The 19,238-nt window shown below is 44.6% G+C and overlaps 1 protein-coding gene across 14 annotated transcripts in view; it reads left to right on the top strand.

The window, feature by feature from the left end:
• The window catches only part of EBF1 (EBF transcription factor 1), a 320,070-nt gene that overhangs the window by 236,278 nt on the left and 64,554 nt on the right, over positions 1-19,238 (top strand). For all 14 annotated transcript variants that reach the window (XM_065410169.1, XM_065410174.1, XM_065410172.1 and 11 more), the window contains one exon: positions 6,560-6,686. In XM_065410169.1, coding sequence (XP_065266241.1) covers positions 6,560-6,686 — 127 coding nt within the window. The remainder of the gene's footprint in view (positions 1-6,559; positions 6,687-19,238) is intronic.

The following is a 19,238-nucleotide window of genomic DNA, read 5'->3' as shown; positions in this document are numbered from 1 at the left end:
ATACTGAACTGTCCCCACTGTGGAAAGTATCCCACCAACCCGAGTCCTTCATGCTTCAAGGCAAGCCTTTCTTCTCTCTCATTTCTGGTTGTTTTTTTTTACTCTATTCCATTGCTCATTTTTCTTAATTTCCTTCTCCCTCTCTTCTCTCACATTATGGGTTTTTAATTCTTTCGTTTCCCAAACACCAGTGAAACATTACATCACAAGAGATATCAATAGAACTGTCCTCGTGTAACATACAGGCCCATAGAAATCCATGCAAAATTCCCACCGAGTCTCTGGCACCAGGATACTTCTGACAGCATGTTTTAGATGCTGCATTCATGAGGCTTTGAAGGCAGCATTGGAAGTTTTACCTCGAGTCGATATTTATGTGACTTTAGTACTGCAGTAAACCTCCTAATGTTAGTTACAAGCCAGCCTTGCTGCATTAGTTATACAAATACACACCCGGTGACATTTAGATCATGGCAGGATAGTCAGGCGCAGAGTTGCATTTTGTGATTCCTAAACTAAACGGGATAAAGTCAAAAAAGCTTGAAAGAGTGGCTTGCCTCCTCTCCCTCCCTTTCTTTTTAATCCCCAGGACTGTACATTTTAAATATTAAATCAGTCCTATAATTTGCTTCAGATCTTACCCTTTTACCCCGGGTGAGTCTGCTACACATTTGGGAGCAATGTCTATAGGAAGGGTGCCCTCTGCTATTTGCAGTGGACTTCACTTCTCTCTCTCTCTCATTCCCCCCTCATGGAAGACCAGTGCAGATGGATGAAAGGGTATTATAACAAAGCAGATGTAATAAATGGGGTCTATTTTGAAGCCCTTAGGTAGACCAAGCTCCCCACTGACTTCAGTGGGGGCTTTGCATATATGAGGGTCTGCAGGATTGGAGCCATTATAATTAAAGACTTTTAATGGGAAAGGTGAAGAGGTTAGGAAGGGAAGGGAGTGTAGAGGCTGCAGCAGGAAATGTACCTAAGATTGGCTTTTCCATTTTAAACCCCACTTCTAGTGATTAATAAAGGTAATTGGTTGGTAGCTTCAAAGCTTACCGGGTTGAAAGCTGGTGAATCAGTTGTTACTGTGGATGGTGGAAAGGCCTTGTCATCAACTCAGACTATGGGGAAATTCAGACGGAAAGGAGTTAGTTTGTTTCTTTGTGAATCTAGAGAGTGGGTTGTAATTGGGCTTAGAATGGAAATTGTCTTACAGCCTTCACTATAAAATTGTTACTGCAGTTCTGTAACCTAGAAATGGAATATGAAATCCCAAAGGGAAAAGATATGACTGCTGAAAGAACCAGGAGTCCATTAAAAGCAAACCTGGAAATGCGTGAAGGTAGCTGAATGATCTCTAAATAATTCAAACTACACACAGTATCCACATACACAAGACAGGATAAGCCAGCCATTATATCTTCTCCTTTCGAAACATGACCATTTGATTTTCAGTACCCAAAGTGAAGGTAGCTATCCACTATGAATGTTTTAGCTGCCCTTTGCTAGAGGAAGGAATGAAGTTCTTTAGATTTTTGGATTTCATTTGCAAGCGCAAAACTTAGAGCAGGCTCGTCAGAAGTTTTGCAAATGTGAGGCTAGCTTTGAGCAAACCTTTGGTTGGATTTTATGATTTTATTTTCAAAACCATATGAAATGTTTAGTGTCTCGTGATTTTGCCATAGAACCAAGTGAAGCTTGGTAGTTTTGACCAAGCTGCACGAAACCTAAAGCAAAACTTGCGTTTTGAGAGGAAAGCAAACCCGTGCGGATGGAAACCCAAGAAATTAGACCCAGTCCTGCACACAGTCCACTCACTGTACTCTCCTTGGTAGCACTAGGAGTTCTGATTGCAGTGGGCTTAAGGGACCAGGACTAACGTTTGGACTAAACACAATTTTGCAGAGCTCTGCTAACCACTAAAATACCTCTGACACCAGTAAGCTCTTCTCAAGTTTAATATGGGATACACATGCAACCTTATTTACATGGACTATACTGGCATAGAAAAAGTGGGTAGGGCTCCAGCCTTGGTCTCAGGACACCTGGTTCCAATTTCTTCCTCTGCTTCCTGTGACCTTGGGCAAGTCACTTAGGGCCAGATTTTTGAAGGTATTTAAGCACCCAACTCTCATTGATTTCAGTGGGAGCTAGGCAGTTAAATACATTGAAAATTCTGGCTCTTAGTCTCTCTGGGCGTCAGTTCCCCATCTGTGATAGGGGGTAGCAACACTGCTGTATCTCACAGGGATGCTATCAGAATAAATAAACATTAAAGATTGTAAGGTGCTTAGACAGTATTGTAACGGGGACCACGTAAGTACCTAAGATAGATACAATACAATTCCCATCACATGTCAGAAGCAAGGTAAAAAGAAAAAAAGTTAACTTACTTTTTTTTTTATTGCTGTCAAGCTGTATATGTTATAAATAATTTTGAATGTAAAGAATATAGTTTTAATTTATTTTACATGTATTCAAGGTTTGCAATTGAAATATCCAGAGGGTTGAAATGGAGTTGATTATGTTAAAGAAGCAGATTTAAAATGATTTCCTGAAACACATATTTATTATTTAAACATATATTTTAGTTGTAAACACGCTAACATAATTACAACCTTTCCCAGATGGAGGAGAGCTAAATAAAAACTTCATTTGTCACATTAATTTTGTGCAGAAATGCAGATACCTTAAGCAACTGAGTTCAGTTCATCTTTAACTCTCATAATACTTTAAAAATATTTTAAAATCATTTTCATAAAGAATAGTGAAATAGGCCATCTAATACCTTTCTCCATGTGACTTCTGAAACCGACAAACTATTTCGGTATAATTTGCGCACATTGGAGCTGGGCAAATGACTCGCAACAAATAATCTATTCAACAAACTTCATCTCTTTCTGTTTGAGAACAGTCTTGAACAGACTGATTTGTTCCTCAGAATTATTCAGTGAATGTTCTTGGTCTGTGAATTGTTGAGTATTCCACATCCGAGCTGCTGATTAGACACATGGGAGTTTCTGGCCCCTGGTTGGAGGAGTTTAACGCTTGGAATCAGGTTTCAGGGCAAATACTCGTGACTATGAATTCAAAATTAGTTTCTCATCAATATTGTGCAATATTTGCTTAAAATTGACTGTTTTGTTGAACATTCTCCTGCCCGGGAACATTCCTGCATCTCCACAGGGTTAGCTGGAAACATGCTTTTTACTTTCATCCTACGAAAAGATGGGGAACCCATGATATACCAGCTCCACTACCCTTGCGCAGCACAGAAGCTGGGACTGATTTTTATGCTGCTGAATCAAATTCTATGGCCAAGATTTCCAAAGCTAACTATTAATTTTGGGCACCTCAATTTTGGAGGGCCCAGTTTGGGACCCTTTAGTGGAGCCTGGTTTTGAAAAAATGCTGGGCGCTTTCGCCCTCTAAGGATCAGGGCTCCTTAAAGCATCTGAGGCTGGGCACCCAAAATCACTTATGAAAATTAGGCCTGTACCTCTGTTCAGACCCTGTTGGGCTCAAGGCTGCTTCTGTTGGAAACAGCAAAACTCCTACTAACTTAAGTGGGTCCAAGATTTTGGTTTTTTTTGTCCTCACTTTTGTTTTAACGGCCCTCTTTATACAGAATCCAAACTAAATTTCTGACCAATTGTAATCACTTCTGTAACCACAAACCAGTGCTCACAGAGGCAAAAATAGACTAGTGACTAAACGTAACACCATCTTCTTAACTTTATATAATGCCACTTTTTTCTTTTAAGAAAATAACCTGGCACTCTCCGTAGTGTGAAATGATGCTGCATCACACAAGAATGTCTAGAATATATTAGCAAACCAAAAAGAAGAAGAAGCTTGTTGCGCAAATACAAATCCTAATATGTGTTGGATTTTAAAGCACAAATACCTCCCTCTCTTCTGAAAACTTCTGTATCTGCGGTTTTAATCCTATCCATTCTGGGTCTCAACTAACGTAAGAGAGATGATATAAAACAGACAATGCAGATGCCAAAAAATTAGCCCAGTTTAGTTAAATATCCTAGGAGAGAGGGGCTAAGTTGATGTCCAGATCCAGATCAGAATTGCCCCAAAGGTTGGGGGAGGCAGAAGTTAATGTGGGGTTTGGGTTTAATCTCTGAATCACAGAGACTGCTTCTTGGCATATCTCTATTATGACTATTAATTATTTGTCCTATCACTGCGTCTAGAGTGCCTGTCTGAGATCAGGACCCTACTGTAGATACACGTCGACAGCCCCCGTCCTGAAGATCACACAAGGTAGAGAGACTAGACTAGGAGGAGTGGGAGGGGAATGGAAGCAGGGGCAGAGAGGCAAAGTGACTTGCCCAGTAGGTCATTGTCATTATGACACAGCTAGGAGTAGGACCCAGGGATGAAATCCTGGCCCCACTGAAGTCAATGGCAGATTTGCTGTTGATTTGAACGGACTCAGGATTTCACACTAGGTCTCCTGAGTCCCAGTCCGGGGCCTTATCCACTGGATCACAATGCCTGTCATCATGCTGTCTCTCATCATGTGTGACTACTGTGAGATGTTTGTCCCACTGAAGTCAATCGAACCACTCAGGGTAGTAAAAGTTCCTGGCGTGGATCAGACCCTTAGATTGCAAGTTGGATTCATAGAGCTAGGCAGCAAATTTGTAAGTGCCATGGAATTCAGTTCTCCCTTCAGTTCCTGTATGGTGATCAGTATCCCTCAGGGCAGTGAAAGGAATATAACAGGATCATTTACTTTTCTGATCCTTGAATGCAGACTCTCTGAGGCAGAGACTGCCTCCTTTGTTACTTGTCTGTACTGCACCTAGCACGGTGGGGCTCTGGTTTCGACTGGGGTTCCTAGGTACTGTTGTGTTATAAGTAATAATTAATAATAACCCCGAGAAGGCAGTTTATTGAACCTTGCTGTAGACACTAAAGACAATCCCTGACATGTCATCCAGCATTAACCACTCTTGCAGACCAATGTCGAGCACGCTCGTTTATAAAACTAAATTACTTGATCTCTTTTCCTACCCACCAAGGTCTAAAGTAGACATGAACAAAATATAACCCAAGCAGCCTGGAACATCGGACTTTAGGCATAAGGTTCACCCTTTGAGAGTGTGTGGGTGACAGTGTTGTATATGTGTGGCTTTAAACACAACTAAACATATTTACTTCAGAGGACAAAGGAAAACCAAACTGTTTGTTTGTAAAGAACCAACCAGCAAACTTGCTGGACTCTTCCCATCTCTCGCTATGTAACAATGTGCCATAAATAGGTCAGGCATTTCTTGGGAACCAGGGAAGAGGTCTTGGAAAATGCCACCAGCTATGTTTAAAGAACACTAAAGTGGTGACAGACCAGTAAATGCTGAGAAATTTAGCTGTGGCTAGCCTTTGCCTCTTCCGATCAAGGCATCCTGGAGGGGAAAAGGCACAGAATGATGCGATGGGGGGCAGCACGTCAGACGTTAACTTTAAAGTCCGTGGCTATTTTTCTAAAAGATGTCTGAGACATGGCAGGACAAGCGTAGGGCAAGCTGTAATAGTTAATGAGCCTGACTTGGCACTACCACACCCCCTGGGTAATCAGTTGCATCTCTACAAGATGGGGGTGAGAGGCTCCCAAATCAGATTGGTAGCTTGCTATGCACTCAGTGGTACAGAGGTAAGTGATGGCAGACTCAGAGCTAGAGTGTTTCAGTGTTTGGAATGACACATGTTCTGCAGTGAATCTGAAGGCCTAGGGCACTTCATGTTCAATCATTATGTGCTGTATTGCAAAGATCCTGGTTCAGACACTTAAAACTCATACGACTGACATTTTTGGGGTTGGGAAGGAATTTTCCCCCAGGCCAGATAGGCAAAAAAAACCTCAAGGCCCCTGCCATTCTCTGCACCCTGGGGCATGGATTGCTTGCTAGGATCATGCGGGTATATCAAATCCCTGCCATAGCAGGGGCTTCAGGCAGTGGTGCACCTTGGGCGTGTCTCTGCCTGTGGCACATGGTCATTGAGTTCTCTGAAGGCTGTAATACTTTATTCTAATCGAGGTCACTGGGCTCAATGTAGGGGTAACAGGGTGGAGTTTAGTAGCCTGTGGTGTGCAGGAGGTCAGAGCAGATGATCTGGTTGGTTCTTCTGGTCTTAAACTCTGTGGCTTTGTGACTCTATTTAACACATCCATCATCTTATTGTAAAGTATCCTTGCTGGTGCTAGGACTTGAACTTGGTACTGCCACGATCCCTGCGTATAAAAACTGCATCCTTTGTGTGCTAGGTGCATTAAGGCAGGCTTAATTTTCACACTAGGAAGCATGTGCCTGCCATGTATGAAAACAGAGATAATGTTGTTTTGGCTGGGAAGGAGAACGCTTGTAAATATTGGTGTCACTGGCTTTTATGTGGGTTACATCAAGACTGTATTCAAACATTGACAGGTTAATTACACGTTTCAAAGCTTTGTTTACTGAGCTCTAGGAAGAAAGTGTTGTTAGAGAAGGATTCTGCATCTAACTGTGCTTTTTTTTCCCCCTCTCCCGGTGGTTTCTTCCAGCTGATTACCCCTCATGCAATCCGAGTTCAGACACCTCCCCGACATATCCCTGGCGTGGTAGAAGTCACATTGTCCTACAAGTCTAAGCAGTTCTGTAAGGGAACACCTGGAAGATTCATTTACACAGGTAAGCGTGCGTTCATATTAGCTACAACATGTACAGCGAGGGCAGGCGGTGTCTCAGCCACTTTATGGGATGCTGCTATCATTCCTTAAAAGCTGCACTTAGTTTTGCAGTTCTGGCTGAGTATATTTGCTTCTATCTCCTCCCGGAAGGGGGAATGAAAGGAGGAGGAGACTAAGGAGAGAAGCAGGTACGCGGGTATCATGGTGACAAGCCCTGTATCCATGCCTAGACAGACAAACAGGGAGAGCGCGAGGGCAAAAACATCCAAAGGCACGTGGAGCATCCCACCCAGGAGTCTGTCTACACTACAGAGAGACCTCTGTTAAATGCAGGCAGCCTGTGACATCCTCATCTGATGCAGGGACCGCAGCACATCCATCGTACCCAGGCCTCAGCGATTTTCCAAGCAGAAGCATGTCGGCCTGCCCAGGCTGCACTACAGTTTGTCTCTGCATTCTAGGAGGTCTGGGCAGCCGCCCCACACTGCCTCAGCTGCCGTAGGCCGGATTAGAGAACGGAAAGGCACTGGTGCTGAATTGTAGTGCATCTTGGGATATTCCTCCCTCCAGCATCTCTGGGTGGGAGACGGGCGGAGCTGGTTTTAAAGCCACTGCTAAGAGGTCCCATACGGTTAGGAGCCTTGTTACCCCATAACGTGCATGGATAAGAACTATATTTAAAATAGTTCAAGCGGTAGAGTAGCTACTGACTCCCTTCTCGCCTCCTGTTATTGCCCAGAACCTTACGGCTAAGGTATATTCTCAAAGCTCGTGGCTATGAGACACATTTCAAGCACACTAAGGCCCAGATACTGCTCTTGATGTGTGCCCAAGGACGTCTATCAGAGTAGCACATAGGGATGGAGGGCAGAATATGGGCTTTTGTGTACGAGCTGGATAGGCCAGCTTTGGTGTGATGTCATTAACGCAGAATGAGTTGCTTAAAGGTGCTCAACAAAGATCTGTTGTGGTCCTCCCCGCTCAAAATTGGGCTTGTCATTTGCTTCTTTATGATGGATAAAGAAGGCCTGTCTGTTCCAGTATGGTCTTTCCTGCTAAGCTGCAGACACCTCTTGGGTGTCTCAGAGCTGGTTTATTGTGAGCGCTAACACTTTAAAAGAATGAGTGGAAGGCTCGAATCTTTAACAAACATAAGGCTGATTAAGCATGGAAGTTAAATAAATGTTAACAAGAGCAGAAGAGAAACAAGGGGCCAGACTGCCAGTTGCTGTAAACTGGCTATTTCAGTTTATACCTGCTGAGGATCTGACCCAGAGTTTTAAACAGTTTGACTGAAAATCCTTCTCCCTCTCAATTTTCATTCTCATGACTGTCAGGATGCCGTCATTTCACTAGGTCTTCAGTCATCAAAGACTAGTTCTTGAGTAGATGAGGCCTGCAATGCAGATGCAAACAAATAAAAAGCAGCAGGAAACCACCTCCCCAATTTTTCTCTGGGAGAGAATTTTCTGGTCTTCCCGATACACCACAAAGAAGGGCTTACGCTCAATTTGTTTTACTTTTCAGATCACCTTTAATTGTTTGCAGTGTTGTAACCGTGTTGGTTCCAGGATATTAGAGAGACAAGGTGGGTGAGGTCATATCTTTTATTGGACCAACTTCTGGTGGTGAAAGAGACAAGCCTTCAAGCTGCACAGAGCTCTTCTTCAGGCCTGGGATAGGTAACCAGAGTGTCACAACCTTGCATTTAGTTGTGGCACAGTGAGCACCTTTCCCAGACCGGAAGAAGAGCTCTGTGTAGCTCGAAAGCTTGTCTCCTTCACCAACTGAAGTTGGTTCAATAAAAGATATGACCTCACCTGCCTTGTCCCTCTGCCTTTAATAATGTCATTCCAGTAGAAAAGAAATTTTGGCCTTTCTGTACAAAAGCAGATAACTGCCTGATATGACACTAAATTGATCCAAGTTTTAAGAATGTTTCCTTATATTTTATTGCTTTGTTTGTGCCGTGTTCAGGTTAACATTTAAAATACTTTATTTTTCATTCAATAAATGAAGGAGATGGAAAACTAAGCAAAAATGACAAAGAAATTCAAAGGCATGGAGTGGAAGATTCTGTTTATTGTACAGATGTAATAGCAATGTGATAAATTCTATTCTGACTCACCTTTTACCTCACACAGTCTTCCTTTCTGTGCCCCTTTATTGACGCTTGAACTGAAACCTGGCTTCCTTGTTAAAAAGGAAAACCCTTCTCTAAGAAAGAAAAACCCTAAACTAAAATAAAAACAATGCATTCTGACCTTCAGAAATGCCTTACAGCCCTTTAAACAAAATACAGGTTCAGTGCATGCCTGCCGATTAGTTTTAGTTAATTGAAAATTATAGGATTGACCCAGGAGGAAAATTTTGTTTGCACTCCAATCACTTTTACAAATTAAGGAAAATTACCACAATTTTGTTTAGCTAAGGTTTCACACTGAGTTCACGAAATTAGCTCAGCCATCCCAAGAAAGTCAGCACTTTGTTAGTGAGCAGTAGGGGAAAAAAAGTCTATGGTATGTACAAACGAAGCATAGAAAAAGCTATGATGCTTTATAGAACTAGGCCAAGTGTTTCTAATTAGGATTATTGGTTCATTGTAAGTTTTGAAGAACAATCAAACTAGCAGATTAGCTGTTTTTTTAAAGCTAGAATTTCTTGCCATTTATTTTTCCCATGAGAACTTGTTTTAACTCCCACATAGCACTATTTTTTTATTTTATTTTTTTACAAGACTCATTATGGGCCTACAGGAAATGGACCAATTGGAAGTTCTGATACTGTAACATTCCACAGCATCATTCCAATAGATGGGAGCTTTTCACAATGTTCTTCAGTGAACTCAGTGTTCTGGAACATATTACAAAACCACAGAGGCCAAATGTTTTCTCAGAGGAGTATGGCCTCTGTTTTTGGCCAAAAACATTTCAGCATCACTTGCTGCTCTTAAGAACAAAAAAAGGAGAGACAAGGAAAGAAGTGGGAGAAAGGAAAGGAAAGAAATGGGGGTCTGTGGGCAGTACAGGAATCAATCAGGCGTGGCTTCCTTTCTAGTGAGAATGTCCCTGCATGTTATGGCCCTGTTTTGTGGTCAGCTCTCATTTAAAAGAAATTATTTTTAATCAGTGTTCAACAAAATATCCCCTCAAGCCACCTGGCTATAAACTGCTTTTTTCCCCTTACTGTTGAGTACTTAAGTTTTCAGAAGAAAATACCAAGTGACCTATTAATTTTAGCCTTCCCACCCTCTTTAACTACAAACAACGCAGTAACTTGATCTCTGAGTCCATGTGCCATCTAGGAATCAAGGTCACATGCATATGGAGAAATCCTAGCTTTTAAAAGTATTTTAGAAAGAATGAAACCCATGTTGACTGTGTGCTTACAGGGAAATGCCCTTCTTTATGTTCTATCTGTAAAGCGTGTCAGAAGCAGACACTTAAAAGAGCAATTATTGCTTAGATTTCAGGGTTTGAAGTTCCCAGAAAGAAATTGTTTATTAGGAATCCATTTGTAGAAAATACAAAAGCTCACACATTTTACAAAGAAACCATCAGGTTCTAAATAATGTTTTATATCCACTCTATGCAGAGGAATATCTTGACCAATTAACAAACTGAGGAACCGATTCTATGATGCATATAGCGCCTTCTCTCTATAGATCTTTCAGTGCACTTTGCAAACATTAAGGAATTCAGCCTCGTGTTGCACGTTATGAGTCAGGCAGGTATCATTATCCCCATTTCACAAGTGGCAAACTGAGGGTCAGGCAGAATCCAATCAGGGACCCAAAACCCACCATAATTTGCAAGATGACTCAGGAAGCATGTGGGTGAGGATGAAAATTTATACTAATTGGTGATATTCAAATGGGCCTGTGATTTCTTTTTTTTTTTCTTTTTTGCATTAAAAATGTATGCATCACAGGCAGTGTGCTTTTCACAGATGGATTGTTCAATGAATGATGCTACTAATCCTTGTGATTTACACATACTGAGATTTTACTGGGATTGCATGGGTGTAAATGAAAGCAGAAATTCACTCATTGCGTACAGTAAAGGACATATGGAAGGCCCATCAAAATTAATTCTTCGAGTGCTTGCTCATGTCCATTCCATATTAGGTGTGTGTGTTTGCCACATGCACCGGTGCCAGAAGTTTTTCCCTCAGCAGTATCCGTAGGGGACTGGCTCTGGTGCCCCCTGCAGTAGCGCCCGCATGGTGGGGTATAAGGGGTGCCGCCCGCTCCTCCCTCCCTCAGTTCCTTCTTGCCGCCAGTGACGGTGCTGGAACATCTGCTGCTTTGGCTAGTGTTATTTTGTTTTCTGTTCTTGTGAACTTTGAAAACCTGTAATATAGTTGTATATAGTTAGTAGTTTCTTAGTTACCCTTAGTAGTAGTTCTCACCATTTTGTCAGTCCCAAACGGAACTCAGCGTTTGCTGCAAACGGCCTATGCCCGTCCGTGATCCACAGACCAGCTGCCTAGGTGAAAGGCACATAAGTGACAAGTGCTGTATCTGCAAGTCCTTCAAACCTAGGCGGAAGAAGGAGCGCGATATCCGTCGGAAAGCGCGCCTAATGGAGTCGGCACTCATTCTGGGCAGTGGTCTGACTCCCCACGGAGCACCGCAGCCTCTGTGCACGGTGCTGAGCCGGCACCGGTTTCCTTCCAGGGCTCCGGGGAAGAAGCCAAAAAAGACTGGGAGGGGAAAACTCCTACTTCCCGTAAGGGAAAGGAGAGGGCTGGGGGAGAGCCACTATCTGTGCCAGGCAGCTCAACACCCCCTTTGAGACGTCGGGCCCCAGCTCAAGTCGAGCGGTGCAGCCTATCCCATGCTTCGCCTTCAACCCCAGATAGCAGTGCAGGCCCTAGCCAGCTTCAGGTGTTGGCGACACCCAAAGCTCTTCAAGCAGCTCAAGAGATCCTGATGCTCCCGGTGCCGCCCTCACCAGCTCCCGCGGTGCCCCGGTCTCGGGGAAAATCCGCGTTGGGACCTATGCGTGTGTCCCCACCTCAGCGGCACCGTTCCCCATCGAGAGGGACGTCCCACCAGTGTTCGCCCACCCAAAGCCGTCATGCCTCAGGACGGGAGAAGCAGGCTCAGCGTAGCCCTCTTCGGTCGCTTCACCGGGGGCACCGATTGAGGGACTCGAGGCATACCTTGCTGGTAGATTGGCACAGATCCTCTGAGGCATGTGCCACCTGGCAAGAACTCCAGGAGCGGCCCTGACCGTCTCCATGGGCCCCGTACCGATCCTGGGACCGATTGGACACCAGAGACCGCCAATAATTGGGCCGTCATTGCCTGTCTCCAAGAACGAGTTCGACCTACTCAGGACGATCCTCCCAGCAACCAGCCCTTAGTAGCTTCCAGTCCCATTCGATGTCCTGGTACCGGTCGAGTAGTGTGAGGCGTGGATCGCCGGGTATCCAACGCAGATCCGCCGAATGCCGTTGTTCCCTGAGAGCCCAACCAAGACAGTCTCCAGGGCCAGCTCCAGGCACCAGCTTACCAAGCAGGTGCTTGGGGCGGCCACTTCGGAGAGGGGTGGCACGTCCAGCTGTTCGGCGGCAATTCGGCGGACGGTCCCTCACTCCTGCTCGGAGCGAAGGACCTCCCGCCGAATTGCCGCCGCAGATCGCGATCGCGGCTTTTTTTTTTTTTTTTTTTTGGCTGCTTGGGGCAGCCAACACCCTGGAGCCGGCCCTGACAGTCTCACTCAGACAGGTCGGCTTTGGGACGCAGCGACCAGCACCGGTCGGACAAGAGCCACCACTCAGCCCGATCCTGGTTGCCCGGTACTGACCGCTCCGCTGGTAGCTGGAGCTCAGAGCGAGGTTCAGGGATGATGTTGGGTTCGGCAGAGCTGGGTTGCAATCTACACGTCCGTGAACTCCTACCCACCTCCAGGGGTACTGCCGTGGAGTCACCTAATATGAAATGGACATGAGCAAGCACTCAAAGAAGAAAAGACAGTTACCTTGTCCGTAACTGATGTTCTTCAAGATGTGTTGCTCATGTCCATTCCACAACCCGTCCTCCTTCCCCACTGTCAGCGTTTCTGGCAAGAAGGAACTGAGGGTGGGGGGAGCCGGCGGTGCCCCTTATACCGTGCCATGCGGGCACCACTCCAGGGGGTGCCAGAGCCTATCCCCTACGGATACTGCTGAGGGAAAAACTTCCGGCACCAGTTCATGTGGTGAGCACACACACCTAATATGGAACGGACGTGAGCAACACATCTCGAAGAACACAGTTACGAACAAGGTAACTGTCTTTTATTCTTTGTCTCCTACCAACTGCTCAGTTATTTCAATTTTGCAGCTTTTGTTCCCAAACGATCTGCTAGAGCAAAGGACAGTGAGTCTGGAGTCTTGGGGTTCTGTTTGTGCCTTTGTCAGAGCGTCTATCTAGATTGCAGAGTTAATCTGGTTTCTTACTGTTGTCCTTAACTTCCCTCCCATCCAAACACAAACTCTCTCACCTGAGTGTGGTGGTGTCACACACGGGAGGCTGTGCAACCTAGTGGTCAGAACAGGATTGTGGCCTATTGGTCAGAGCAGAATCAGAGGGCAGAACCAGAGGTGCGGTCAGGGGACAAGCCAATGATTGGAGCCAGGAGTTGAGAGGAAGGCAGGGACTAGGGCTGGAGCAGGAGGAGGCCTGGGTTGGAGCAAGGGCTGGCGCAGAACTCATTGAGTAGCCACGGTGCTGCTGTTGCTACCAGGCTTACATGGTGATCTGTTGGCCCTTCCGTCCAGTCAGGGAACACAGTCACTTACTGAGGGTTTATTGGACCCAACCCAGTTCATTGGGTTGCCAGGTGACCAAGCCTGCAGGGGGTGCTTTAAAACCAGCCCAGTCTGCAGTGAGGCTGCAGGGTAAACCGTCCCCGTTCTTGTTGTCCAGTGCCTTCCCGCACTTCTCCGTGTGCGCCCACAGGGACAGACAACTACTCCCACAATTCACTGGGAAAGAACCCTGGAACAGCTCCGCTTACTGTAGCGCAAAGAACCATCGGCTATGCCCTCAGACGTCCTAGCGAGACATACCCTGACAGGCTGTGTGCTTTTGGTTGAGTAATGTAGCCTTTCCTTGCCTCATCTCTGTAAAATGGGTTTAGCCAAACAGGGTTTACTCTTGACTGGTAAAGCTCTTTGCGATCTTTGCATGATCAGGGACAACATTACGAATGTCAAGGTGTGCTCGGAGGTGCGGGGGAGCTCGCTGTGTGGTTGTGATGTGATACTTCTGCCGAGGCAGCTTTCCATTCGATTGACTGCTCTGTAGGAGAAAGATCTGTGTGTGAGTCTTTCTTTTGCACGTCCCCTTTGCCCATTGCTTGGTTCTGGATTCGGTACAAGCAACCAGAAGTAGCATCACCGCCCACGGATGATCTGTGAGCCAGGGCTGGAATTTTCCGAAGTGGCTTGATTTTGGGGTGCCATCATTGTAGGGTGTCCCGCTCAAGACATTTTGCAAGGTTTGATTTTTCTGAACGTGCGGGGGTAGACACCCTTTGTAAATTAGGCCCCTTTCAGGTTCGGATGTCAGGCACCCTTCAAATTGAGACCCCCTAAAATCACTAGTAATTTTTTTTAAAAAACTTGGCCAATAGCTTTAGATGTGCAGATTTCAGATGTTTCACAGGTATGTGAAGATTTGGGGTGGGGGAGCAGAGACCACACACACACATCCCCTTCTAAAGCTTCTGAACTTTCGAGCCTGGTAGACTTTGTGGAGACCTTTTCAAGAAAACTTTGCTGCTCTCCAGGAGGATCCAGTGACTGTGTCATACTCAAAAGATACATAATCAATGAAGCAGGCAGCTTTCAGAAAAAAGGGTTCTGGAGTTTGTTGACAAAAAAAAAATGGTACTAAGAGAGAGACTGGCTATCAGGATGCCCTTGGAGCCCCACTGGAGCCTTTGCCTTGATCCCTTTGGAAGGAGCGTGACCTTATGCCAACTCTCCTTGGCCATAGCTGTTTATCGGCTGGTTTCTGAAACGCGTTAAAGCCAAGCGGCAGTTGTTCTCATCGTCAGTAATTCACAACCTTATTAGTTTGCCTCATTCATGTGTGTTTATTATTAAATCATGAGCACTTAAAGAGCTGATTAGTATGAATGAGGAGAGAAGGCCATCGCCAACAGAACAAGAAAAATAATATAAAGGCCGGCATCTTCAGTGCAGTCGGAGGTTTCGCTCTGATGCATTCGTTGAATTCTTCGCACACCCCTCCAAATAGGATGTTTGTTACTCCGAAATGAAATGTAAAACACCTCTCCTTTCCTGAAAAGTGACTGGATGGGAGATCTCGTAGCGAACACATGAACGCCATTTGTTTTTTAACACCAAACTTTAGCTGCATTTGACAAGTGAATAGTGATGGGGTGATAGAATAAAAGAGCAGCAAATGGTCCTGTGTTAAATAGTCAGGTACTAACTGCTACGGAGGAACTAAACGAAACCCACAAATGCAAAGGAATGCGGGGTTAGGCTAAAAACAAGAGCTGATGCTCATGCTGTTATGTAGAAAGCAAAGACAAGAAAGCACTGCAGTAGTGTACAGATTTCCATGTATAAGACCATTATACTGCTGTTGATCTCACAGAGGATCTGCTGAGGATGGACCATATCCCCCAGCTGCAGTGATATCGGGAAATGGAGAATTAAATCCATGCAAAATAGCTCTTTATTGGTGAATTTTATTTGCTTTCAATGTTTATAAAAAGAAATTGAAACCCCTCATTAACACATGTTTTAAAAATTGCCTAATTATATATTTAACTGATTTGCCCCATCAGCTCATTATGCAAATTGTTAGTTTGCATAATAAGAATACCTTGCCATGAGATTGTAGGAAGACTCTGATTGCAGTAAATGCTGGGTAGGCAGAGCTTATTTGAGGATCTGGGTCTATGACTCCATTACTTATTTAGAGAACATTTAATTATGGATAGACAGTACTAATTCAGTGGTTACTGTCTGCTGTGTCAAGCACTGCTGGAGTTTCCCCGGCTGTGGTCCAGTCTACCATAGCTGATTTCTTTCCCCATATCCAATATAAAACGATGTGTGCAGTAAATAATGCCTATCTACTTATGTGGCCTTCCTTTGCCCTAATAGAAGAGCAATTCAAAATCCTTAATGAATTTTATTCCCACTACAACCTTGCCTGGTAACCAACTATTTTCCCACATGAACTGAAGTACAGGGTAGAGTAAATGACTTGCCCAAGGTCACATGGGAAGCCTGTGGCTGAGCTACGAATGGAGCCCAACTCACTTGAATTTTTAGGCCAGTGTCTTATCCTCCAGGCAACCCTTCCTGCCTCCTGGGTAACACAACCTTTTGAAATGTTCAGGGAACACCTGCCTCCTTATAAAATAACTCCAGCATTTATTATTTGTTTTGTTGTTTTATATTTCGTAGGACTTCTACAGTGGTCCTTCAGGTTATGGGAAGGAGTTTGGGCTTCAGAAATTCAGGACAGGTAGAAAGGTTGGATCACAGGGAAAGGGATATTTAGACAGTGAGGCGGTAACCTGGAAAATCCCTGTTGTATGCTAATATGATCACTGACACCTAGTACCTCTGGCATTTGTTAAACCCTGTCAGCACTATAATGCACTACAGAAAATACAATCGGTGAAAGTATGCAGGGTCCTGTAAGACATCTGCAGAGTGAAAGCAATTACAGCTATGGTCAGAATAAAGCTGGCTGTGAAGGAAACATATTATTATGTACATACTTTCCAAGAATTATGACTTTTATTTTCTAGTTAAAGGGGAGTGCAGTCAGGGTCTATGTAGCAAAGGGGAGCCCGATCATTAAAAAGAATATTTTCTCCGATATTACAAGTCTAAATAGGTACTAGGCCTTATTCACAACCTTGGCTTTTTTCTGTCTGCCCTGAGTTAATAAGTGATAAGGCCAGAAGAGAAATAAATCACTGAAATCCCTGTCCAAAGAAAACATATTGACTACAGCCAAGCAAATAACAACCCATAACCAATGGTCCCATTCATCATTCATGTAATAGGGATATAAAGTGTTTTCTACCTAGGAAACTCCATGGAGTGGGAAAAAGGCTGATAAGCCTCAATCTAAGCTATGTGATTTGATTATTAAAGGACATGAACTATTTGTCACATGCCTTTAATCTTTAAGATGTGTTGCCATTTCTAAGCTATAAATTTGTGTAAAGGATTAGAAAGCTATTAACGATAAAGGTATAAACTAGACTTTATAAGTATTCCCGCAGTGCTCATACCACCCTATCCACTGTTGGAGCCCTAACTCATTTAATATGATGTAAGGTAGTTATCTGACCTTCAAAGCCAATAAACCACTTTGTGCTTTTCAGATTTTATAGTTACTCCATGATAAGTTAACCCACCGAGTTCACAACATATGTATTGTATATTCCTTCCTTTATCCCAAAAGAAAACCTTCCATTTTCATCCTTTGCTTCCAAACTCTCTCACATCAGCTTGAAATTATTAATCTTTTCTATTCTGTTGTTACTTGGTTACTGCTTAGATTATTCTACAAATTTGGTCAATAAAACAAGGACCTGAGGTGCATAATAAAAAACCTGCGTCATTTTAAAGGTATTTCTGGATTTCTACAAGATTTCACTGACTGGTTTCTTAATGTTTGGGTATACAAATGCCATGTGTACATTGTATAAAGAAGGTGCTATCTTTCTGATGAGGCAAAAATACCAAGACCAAGGCAACTTGTGGTAATTTAAATATTTCATAGCACTCTTTATAAGAGTAGCGCTCTTACCCCTGGAATACTGACACCTTCTAGTCTGGGTACATAGATTCTGCCTACCTAATTCCTTCCCCAATTTCAGTTGGACTCAGCATCCTGTTCTAGGCTGTTGTGTAGTGTCGCTGTGCACTGTGAAAGACTTCCTCAGTTTCACCCCTGCTTTGTACGTGGCAAAGTGAGTCTCATAAACTATGGGCCAGATTGTCAGGAGCGTGTGTGCACAGATAGATTGGTGTCTGCGTGTTTGAATACAGGCTGTTCATTTGCTGAGGAATTTGCATGGCCTCCAGCAGGGGGAACAGAACATTTATACTTTGTGCAATAAAATGTTTTCAATCCACGTGGATGACAGGCTGTGGTTTAACTCTTGCCTGTATTATATTCTATCTATCTATCTACTGTGTGTGTATCTGTATATGTGATGGCTGCCCCCTCGGCCCACAACTGAGATTGTACTGGGGACCTGCAGAACTGAAAGCATGCGTCTCAAGAGTTTGAACTAAAGAGCCAGACACTGTAGCTAGGGCTTGTGACTGACTCCCATCCTCTGTTGCTTGGGCATAGAGTGACCAGATGTCCCGATTTTATAGGGACAGTCCTGATCTTTGGGTCTTTTTCTTATATAGGCTCCTATTACCCCCCATCCCCGTCCCGATTTTTCACACTTGCTGTCTGGTCACCCTACTTGGGCACCTGACAAGTGGGGGGTGTCTCTCCCTCTCTGAGAGGCTGGTGGAGCCGAGAGCTGGGCCTGCTTTAAACGAAGTGTGAGCTGAATCTTTTATTATTTCTGGTCTGAGTCTATAAGAGGCCAGTTAAGCAGGGCCCGGTCTCCTGAAGCTGGAGACACAACAAAAGAGCCTTGCAATCTGATCAGGTGAGAGCCGTGGAACAAAAGTGCACCTCGGAGGGGATCCCAAAGTGAGCTCATTTGTAGTTCAACCAATCGGAAGCTGGACTGATGTCACCTGACACGGCTGTTGCTTTCCAAACAGAGGGACAGTTTGAGGATGCAAAGCCAGACCACAGGGGTCGGCTACCTCTGGATCCTGTGTTTCCAGCCATTACGCGGCACCTACCTGAGACAGGGTTGTAAATTGTAATTATATTGAACTCTTCCATTGGAAAGTTACCAGAACCCTTTGGCTAGTGTTTTTCTGTAGAATCCACTTGGATGTTTGAGTGTTTCCTCTGTTGTAGTTTGGCTTCTAAAGAATGTCAAACAAATACGAAGGGCCAAATTAGGCCTAACCCGGCCTGGGTAGGAAGGGGAGAGGTGTCAGGGAGCTGCTTCCTCCTCCCACCCACCCCCCCAGCAAACTGACACTGGAGGCAGCCAGGGTTTGGCTGCAAGCAATGGGGGATGCGAGGGAACTGCTGGCTTGTGCAGGCTGCTGCATGTGTAATCCTGGGGAGGGGAGAAGGGAGCAAGGGCCCCGTCTCTTCTTTACCCCAGCAAGTCTATGGGATTTAAGCACAATGCAAAGCTTAAGTGCTTTGTTGAACTGGGACCTAATGTAGCAGCAAGGTCTGCTGCTCACCACACTTCTGCTACCCCCCAGAAGACGACATGCCTGTGCACTGCCTTGTCAGAGGCACAGCTTAGCCCATGTCCACATGGCTTTTGACTGCACTGTGTTTCATCTCAGTGGCTCACGCTCTTCTTCCCCAGTCCCAGGGACTCCCATTCTCACATTTCCCTTCCATGACCTCATTTCTATACCACTTCTGTCTTTGTTACCCCTGCTCCTACCTTGTAAG

Source organism: Emys orbicularis, chromosome 8 (assembly GCF_028017835.1).
Source record: "Emys orbicularis isolate rEmyOrb1 chromosome 8, rEmyOrb1.hap1, whole genome shotgun sequence".
Lineage (NCBI taxonomy): Eukaryota > Metazoa > Chordata > Testudines > Emydidae > Emys > Emys orbicularis.
Note: the sequence above shows the minus strand (reverse complement) of the source record. Positions and strands in the feature narration are given on the sequence as shown.